Below are 9,122 nucleotides of genomic sequence, written 5' to 3'. Positions count from 1 at the left end.
TACTGGTATGAGTGGATCAGACTCAGCAGTCATTCTGAGCAGTTTGGTGTGAAACGCTCTGTTCTAGAGTCAGAACTGCTCACAGTGGTGGTGATGGGAACCAGACGTCCCCCTCTAAAAGCTCCTCACAGAAAGTTCCTACATGAACTGGTTCTGAATTCACTGCCTGATGACTGAGACGCTGTTTTATGAGAGTTTAGAGAACTTCAACTCCATTCATGGTGGAGGGAGACATGCAGGGCGCTGTGCGGCAAAATAGTCCCCAAAGAAAACTCATTATCATTCCATATAAGCTCAGAAGACTCGTGTAGGTTCTCTGGTAGTTTATGAATACAGTAATAAATATTGCGGTCTGACGAGTCAACCTTTCAGATTGTTTATGGAAATGATGGACGTTGTGTTCTCCGGGTCAAAGAAGAAAAGGACCAGATTGTTACCAGTGCAAAGTTCTACATCCACCATCTGCCATGGTGTTGGGGGAGTATTAGTGGGTAACCTGCATATCTGTGAAAGCACCATTAACACTGAACACACTCCAAAGCAATATATGCTGCCTTTTAGACTCCATCTTTTTCAGGGACGTCCATGATTTTTAAAGCATGACACACCAAGAAACTGCACGTTACAGCAGCACGGCAGTGTAATCAGAGAGAGCAGGTGCTAGACTGACCTTCCTGCAGTCCAGAACTGTCTCCAACTGGAAATGTCTGTCTTCTTAAGCTCAAAATATGACAATGAAGGTCTTGTATAGTTGAACAGCTGATGGCTTGTATAACTGAAGAATGGTCAGATAAAAAATCCTCTTTCAAAGGTTGTGTCTTCAGTCCTGAAACTATTATTAAGTGCTGTTAACTGAGAGGTGATGTAACACAGTGTAAACATGATCCTGTCCTGTCCTAAGAACACTGGTGAGTCAGAATCTTCGTCAAAACTGCGTAAGTGGGTTTTAAAAAGAAATTTCTTCATAAGAAAGAGGCTCAACAAGGTTCATAAGGTAAAACATGTAGTACTATGTACTGTTTTCAGTTTAATAGAGGAATTCACTAATCAACCCCCACCAAACCTCAGCTTCACCCTGCGGACCAGCCTTCAGCAGGACTGAGGGAATTACAAGCCGTGTGTGTGTGTGTGTGTGTGTGTGTGTGTGTGTGTGTGTGTGTGTGTGTGCGTGGACAGGGTTGTTCCAGGTGACGACATATGAAGTCATCAGGTTACCTGAGAGTTCTGCTGAGTCACACTGACCTGACTTAACCCCTCTGCTCAGGAGAGTCTGACCAACTCATCCTGTTCAGTCAGCACTCACAGTCAGATCTGACTGATACAACAGTAATCAATAATCAATAAAATCACACTCCTACTTCTGTATCAGTGATAATGCCTGTTTGAGATGTTTTTGGAACTGAATAATAATCATCAGTATTGAATGTAAGGAGAATACACAGGGTAGGTGTTTCTAATAAAGTGGCCAGTGAGTGGAAGCACAGGGTATGTGTTTCTAATAAGGTGGCCAGTGAGTGGAAGCACAGGGTAGGTGTTTCTAATAAAGTGGCCAGTGAGTGGAAGCACAGGGTAGGTGTTTCTAATAAAGTGGCCAGTGAGTGGAAGCACAGGGTAGGTGTTTCTAATAAGGTGGCCAGTGAGTGGAAGCTCAGGGTATGGGTTTCTAATAAAGTGGCCAGTGAGTGGAAGCACAGGGTAGGTGTTTCTAATAAAGTGGCCAGTTAGTGGAAGCACAGGGTAGGTGTTTCTAATAAAGTGGCCAGTTAGTGGAAGCACAGGGTATGTGTTTCTAATAAGGTGGCCAGTGAGTGGAAGCACAGGGTATGTGTTTCTAATAAGGTGGCCAGTGAGTGGAAGCACAGGGTAGGTGTTTCTAATAAAGTGGCCAGTTAGTGGAAGCACAGGGTATGTGTTTCTAATAAGGTGGCCAGTGAGTGGAAGCACAGGGTAGGTGTTTCTAATAAAGTGGCCAGTGAGTGGAAGCACAGGGTAGGTGTTTCTAATAAAGTGGCCAGTGAGTGGAAGCTCAGGGTATGGGTTTCTAATAAAGTGGCCAGTGAGTGGAAGCACAGGGTAGGTGTTTCTAATAAAGTGGCCAGTGAGTGGAAGCTCAGGGTATGGGTTTCTAATAAAGTGGCCAGCGAGTGGAAGTACAGGGTAGGTGTTTCTAATAAAGTGGCCAGTGAGTAGAGGCACAGGGTAGGTGTTTCTAATAAAGTGGTCAGTGAGTGGAAGCAGAGGGTAGGTGTTTCTAATAAAGTGGCCAGTGAGTAGAAGCACAGGGTAGGTGTTTCTAATAAAGTGGCCAGTGAGTGGAAGCACAAGGTGGGTGTTTCTAATAAAGTGGCCAGTGAGTGGAAGCACAGGGTAGGTGTTTCTAATAAAGTGGCCAGTGAGTAGAGGCACAGGGTAGGTGTTTCTAATAAAGTGGTCAGTGAGTGGAAGCACAGGGTAGGTGTTTCTAATAAAGTGGCCAGTGAGTGGAAGCACAAGGTAGGTGTTTCTAATAAAGTGGCCAGTGAGTGGAGGCACAGGGTAGGTGTTTCTAATAAAGTGGCCAGCATGGTTAACATTAATCCTGTAATTATCTTTTGTTTCACTTCATTCTGTCATGGCGCTTCAGCCGCTGGACTGCTTTTAACTCGCTTCACACTTTTATTATTCTATTTTGTTCATATGTTCAGAAACAGAGCCTAATGCGCCCCACTCCCTACGATATTCGATAGCTTCGTTTTCTAATTACCCGTTCCACCTTAAATGGTGCTGTTTCCTTCCGCTGCCTGAGCCGCCCGACTATAGCAGCTGCGCTTTTTAAGGTAGAACGGAAAGTTCGAAAATCAACTCAGTCTCAGCTTCGCGGTTCTTCAGCTCAGAGATGCTGGGGCGACTGTTAAAGTGGATATGTGAGTTTTAAAGCCGTCTCAGTCCGTTTCTCGCGGTTAGTTCGTTGTTTATTTCTATTATTTAGACTTTAACTCCGTTCTTCGTGTCTGAGTCGCTGATCCAGCTGTTCAGTAAACGGCCGCGCAGCTCCCCCCAGCGGTAACACAGCTAAATAAACACAAACCCGGTGTGTCCCACTGTTTAAAACGGGTGTATTTATCTCTGTAGTGTCCGTTTATTATTTTTATTATTCATTCGTTTATATTTGTGTACTTTAATCCTTTATTCTGTTTCAAATGCTTTGTTTACGTGAGGTCTGAAGCGCTCGGGGTTCGACCGGTCTGGTCTGTTGCAGGGCGCAGAGCTGATAGGAGAGGAATCGATTGAGATGCGGAAAACGCTGCCCCTCCGCTCCGCAGCGGCTAAATAACGCCAGAAAACAAACAAACAAACAAGTAAACAGAGCGGTGAGTGTCCGGACGGCGGGGGGGCTCCGGCCGGGCGGAGTGTGTGGCCTGTGGAATACGAGCGGTAAAGGGTGTGTGTGTGTGTGTGTGTGTTCTTATTCGTTATTGCTCCTTATTTAATGTGTCTGCAGTGAGTACTGAGTGTCTGTACTGAGTGTCTATACTGAGTACTGAGTGTCTGCACGGAGTACTGAGTGTCTGTACTGAGTACTGAGTGTCTGCAGTGAGTACTGAGTGTCTGTACTGAGTATCTATACTGAGTACTGAGTGTCTGCACGGAGTACTGAGTGTCTGTACTGAGTATCTATACTGAGTACTGAGTGTCTGTACTGAGTACTGAGTGTCTGTACTGAGTATCTATACTGAGTACTGAGTGTCTGCACTGAGTACTGAGTGCCTGTACTGAGTGTCTGCACTGAGTACTGAGTGTCTGTACTGAGTGTCTGCACTGAGTATCTATACTGAGTACTGAGTGTCTGCACTGAGTACTGAGTGTCTGCACTGAGTCCTGAGTGTCTGTACTGAGTGTCTGCACTGAGTACAGAGTGTCTGCACTGAGCACTGAGTGTCTGCACTGAGTACTGAGTGTCTGCACTGAGTGTCTGCACTGAGTACTGAGTGTCTGCACTGAGTACTGAGTGTCTGTACTGAGTGTCTGCACTGAGTACTGAGTGTCTGCACTGAGTACTGAGTGTCTGCACTGAGTACTGAGTGTCTGTACTGAGTACTGAGTATCTATACTGAGTACTGAGTGTCTGCAGTGAGTATCTATACTGAGTACTGAGTGTCTGTACTGAGTACTGAGTGTCTGTACTGAGTGTCTGTACTGAGTACTGAGTGTCTGTACTGAGTACTGAGTGTCTGTACTGAGTGTCTGTACTGAGTACTGAGTGTCTGCACTGAGTGTCTGTACTGAGTACTGAGTATCTGCACTGAGTGTCTGTACTGAGTGTCTGTACTGAGTGTCTGCACTGAGTGTCTATACTGAGTACTGAGTGTCTGCACTGTCTGTACGGAGTGTCTGCACTGAGTGTCTATACTGAGTACTGAGTGTCTGCACTGAGTGTCTATACTGAGTACTGAGTGTCTGCACTGAGTGTCTGTACTGAGTACTGAGTGTCTATACTGAGTACTGAGTGTCTGCACTGAGTGTCTGTACTGAGTACTGAGTGTCTGCACTGAGTGTCTATACTGAGTGTCTATACTGAGTACTGAGTGTCTGCACTGAGTGTCTGTACTGAGTACTGAGTATCTGCACTGAGTGTCTGTACTGAGTGTCTGTACTGAGTGTCTGTACTGAGTGTCTGTACTGAGTACTGAGTGTCTGCACTGAGTGTCTATACTGAGTGTCTATACTGAGTACTGAGTGTCTGCACTGAGTGTCTGTACTGAGTACTGAGTATCTGCACTGAGTGTCTATACTGAATACTGAGTGTCTGTACTGAGTGTCTGTACTGAGTGTCTGTACTGAGTACTGAGTGTCCGCACTGAGTGTCCGCACTGAGTGTCCGCACTGAGTGTCCGCACTGAGTGTCCGCACTGAGTGTCCGCACTGAGTGTCCGCACTGAGTGTCTATGATGGTAAAATAGTGCTAAATATGGAAATAACACGTTTCCTCTGTGGACTATTTTGTCTCTCAACGCCCTGCATGTCTCCCTCCACTGTGAATGCGTGTAAACATTTGGAACCAAAATCTTCTCTAATCTATCATAAAACAGCGTCTCAGTCACCAGGCAGTGAAATCATAGCCATTCACTGTAGGAACTTTCTGTGAGGGAGCTTTTAGAGGCATTAAAGGGCCCATTGCCTGCGTTTTCTTGTGTTCACTTACAGCAATTTAGCCCCTTCCATTCTTGCTGAAGTTACAAAGAGTGTTTCAGCCTGGGCAGCCAATCAGAACAGAGCTCATTTACATATATAGGGACGAAGAGGGGTTGGAAAATGCATAATTATGGCTGTTTTTACTACATAAATCCACTGAAATGTTGCAGAGCTCCTCATGTATGAGGGAAATGTGGGATCTGGGTCCTTTAAATTCTCATGTGTTGTGTGGGCTGAGGTGGTCAGTCAGCAGGTCTTTGGTAATTTCATGGATTGACCGCTTCATTGCTGTTCATTGTTTCAGACTGAGAGCTGAGTGATGGTCCTGGGGAATCGCGGTGCCGCCGCTGTAGAGCGATAAAGGAGAGTCGTCCGGCGCCACCATGTCATCCGCCTGCACGTCTGCCTTCACCACGCTGCCTGGAGGTAGTGACCTCACTGGGGCCACGGTGTCCGGCCACACCGCAGACCGGACTGTGTACACCTCAGAGCGCCACGCCCGCCTGCTGCTCTCGCACATCAACAGGCTGCGCCTGCGCTCGGACTTCTGCGACGTCCGGCTGCTGGTAGGCGGGCGCGTGTTTCAAGTCCACCGGCTGGTTCTGGCGGCCAGCGGGCCGTACTTCAGCGCACTCTTCTCTGGAGGGATGAGTGAAGCTCACGAGGAGGAGGTGCACATAGCTGGAGTGGAGGCGGAGGTGTTTGAGGTGCTGCTGGAGTTTATTTACACAGGTACAGCGGTTTAGCCCCAAGCATTCAGTCTACAGCAGTTTAGCTCCACCTTTCAGTCTACAGCAGTTCAGCTCCACCCATTCAGCCTCAGTGTTGCTAGGGGATGCTGTATGCCAATAAGCCTCTGATCAATCACACTGTTGTTTACTGTCCGCTGTGGTGGTCCTGACCACAGTGGGTTTTGTTAAAGTGAGGCCGGCAGATCTGTGAGGTGTGTTTCACAGCAGTAGTCTGTACAAGTTTGAGTGTGGAGCCTTGTTCTGTCTGTGTGGTTCTACAGGCTCCATCGATGTCACGGTGGAGAACGTGCAGGAGCTGATGGTGGCTGCAGACATGCTCCAGCTCAGTGAGGTGGTGGCCATATGTGGAGAGTTCCTGCGTGGTCACATGGAGCCGTCCAACTGCATTGGTATCTACCAGTTCCTGGAGCAGATCGGCTGCCTCGACCTGCTGGAGTTCACCGAGAACTACATCCACGTCCACTTCCTAGAGGTCAAGAGCTCAACAGAGAACCATCTTAAACTGTGCTTACTGTATCTTTAACTAGCCATATTTCATATTGCATCATTCAACGTGTGTCTTTAACTCTGTTTATTGGATCTTTAACCTTTTTTTTACAATGTTTGTTGTTCTAAATTTTAACCTAATTGTTGGACTGCAATGAATTTTTGCTAAAATTTGATAAAGCAGTTAAATAACTGCTCATTTTACCATTTTTTTTTCATACCACACACTACAGTGCATTAATTTCTGTCGGATGACAGCATCAGCCTGCTGTGTTCAGGGTTGCCAGATTGCCGTATTAACGCATTTTAATTTTAGTTGTTAGTTGGCAGTAATTGATTGTCAGTAATTTATTTCTGTTGCCTTGTAGTATTTCAAGGTCCATTTATGAATAAAATAATAATAATAATAATAAAATTCATAACAATAATATTTTTCTTATCTTGAGGTTTTCTCAAAATATTCAATAGTTGAAACCCTATAGTATTCATTTGATTGTATTTTAATTCATTTGATTTTATTTTATCCATGTTTATTATATATTTATATCAGTGTTTATTGCATTTTAACCCTGTTTGTTGTTCGTTTAACAGTGTTATTGTATTTTTAACTGTTCTATCTGAAGCAGTGGTGCTGTTTGTGCAGGTGTGTGTGTCGGAGGAGTTTTCCAGCCTGTCTAAAGACCAGCTGGTGCGTCTGCTGCGCAGTGAAGAGCTGCGTATTGAGGACGAGTACCAGGTGTTCACAGCAGCAATGGACTGGCTCCTCCACGACGTTTCACACAGAAAAAAACACGTGGTGGAGGTTTTAGAGCCCGTCCGCTTCCCCCTGCTGTCGCCTCAGAGACTCTTCAAATACATCGAGGGTGAGGGACGCAGTAGAATTAATATCAAAAATGTAGTTATAGTATAAAGTAATCTTCATAATGAAGATATAGTAGAAATTAATATCAGGAATATAGTTATAGTAGAAATTAATATCCAGAATGAAATTATAGTAGAAACTAATCTCTATAGTAGAAATTAATATCAAGAATGTAGTTATAATAGAAATGAATAACAGGAATGTAGATATAGTTGCAATTAATATCAATAATATAATTATAGTACAAATTAATATCAAGAATGAAATTATAGTAGAAATCAATATAAAAATGTAGTTATAGTAGAAATGAATCTCCACAATGTAGTTATAGTAGAAATTCATATCAAGAATTTAGTTATAATAGACATTAATATAAAAAAATGTAGTTATAGTAGAAATTAATCTCCACAATGAAATTACAGTAGAAATTAATATCAGTAATGTAGTTATAGTAGAAATCAATATCAGGAATGAAGTTAAAGTAGAATTTAACATCAGGAATGTGCTTATAGTAGAAATTATTATCTAGAATGTAGTTATAGTAGACATTATTATCTAGAATGCAGTTATAGTAGAAGTTAATATCAAGAATATAGTTATGGTACAAATTAATATCAAGAATGAAGTTATAGTGGAAATTAATATCCAGAATGTAGTTATAATAGAAATTAATAACAGTAATGTGGTTATAGTAGAAATTAATGTCAAGAATGTGGTTATAGTAGAAATTAATATCAAGAATGTGGTTATAGTAGAAATTAATATCAAGAATGTAGTTATAGTAGAAATTAATACCATGAATGAAATTATAGTACATATCAATATCAAGAATGTGGTTATAGTAGAAATGATCTAGAATGCAGTTATATTATAAATTAATATCAAGAATATAGTTATAGTACAAATTAATATTAAGAATGTAGTTATAGTAGAAATGAATCTTCACAATCAAGTTATAGTAGAAATTAATATCGAGAATGTAGTTATAATAGAAATTTAATGTCAGGAATGTGGTTATAGTAAAAATTTATATCAAGAATGTAGTTATATTAGAAAGTAATTAACACAATGAAGTTCTAGTACAAATTATTATCAAGAATGTAGTTATAGTAGAAATGAATATCAATAATGTATAGTACAACTTAATCCCCACAATGAAGTTATAGTACAAATTAATATCAAGAATGTGGTTATAGTAGAAATTATTATCTAGAATGCCTTTACATTAAAAATTAATATTAAGAATGTAGTTATAGTAGAAATTAATCTCCACAATGAAGTTATAGTACAAATTAATATCAAGAATGTGGTTATAGTAGAAATTAATCTCCACAAAGAAGTTATAGTACAAATTAATATCAAGAATAAAATTATAGTAGAAATTAATCTCCATAATGAAGCTAAAGTAGAAATGTATATCAGTAATGTAGTTATAGTAGAAATTAATATCAGTAATGTAGTTATAGTAGAAATTAATATCAAGAATGTAGTTATATTGGAAATTTATATCAGTAATGTAGTTATAGTAGAATTTGATATCAGGAATGTGGTTATAGTAGAAGTTAATATCAAGAATGTAGTTATAGTAGAAAGTAATTGCCACAATGGAGTTATTTTACAAATTATTATCAAGAATGTAGTTATAGCAGAAATGAATCTCCACAATGTAGTTATAGTAGAAATTCATATCAAGAATTTAGTTATAATAGACATTAATATAAACAGTAGTTATAGTAGAAATTAATCTCCACAATGAAATTACAGTAGAAATTAATATCAGTAATGTAGTTATAGTACAAATTAATATCTAGAATAAAATTATAGTACAAACTATCTCTCTACAATTAAAT

General features: G+C 41.1%; 1 protein-coding gene across 2 annotated transcripts in view; it reads left to right on the top strand.

Annotated features, from left to right (window-relative positions):
* Positions 1-2,865: 2,865 nt before the first annotated feature.
* The window catches only part of LOC108414216 (intracisternal A particle-promoted polypeptide), an 11,875-nt gene continuing 5,618 nt past the window's right edge, over positions 2,866-9,122 (top strand). Inside the window, exons 1-5 of one of the 2 annotated variants that reach the window (XM_037532268.1) lie at positions 2,866-2,903; positions 3,239-3,350; positions 5,477-5,904; positions 6,185-6,396; positions 7,054-7,273. In XM_037532268.1, coding sequence (XP_037388165.1) covers positions 5,556-5,904; positions 6,185-6,396; positions 7,054-7,273 — 781 coding nt within the window. In that variant the 5' untranslated portion in view covers positions 2,866-2,903; positions 3,239-3,350; positions 5,477-5,555. Of the gene's footprint in view, positions 2,904-3,064; positions 3,415-5,476; positions 5,905-6,184; positions 6,397-7,053; positions 7,274-9,122 lie in introns of those variants that run through there. The other variant, XM_017687036.2, reaches the window with a different exon arrangement.

Source organism: Pygocentrus nattereri, chromosome 2 (assembly GCF_015220715.1).
Source record: "Pygocentrus nattereri isolate fPygNat1 chromosome 2, fPygNat1.pri, whole genome shotgun sequence".
Lineage (NCBI taxonomy): Eukaryota > Metazoa > Chordata > Actinopteri > Characiformes > Serrasalmidae > Pygocentrus > Pygocentrus nattereri.
The sequence above is the reverse complement of the archived record's forward strand: the minus strand, read 5'-3'. Positions and strand labels throughout refer to the sequence as shown.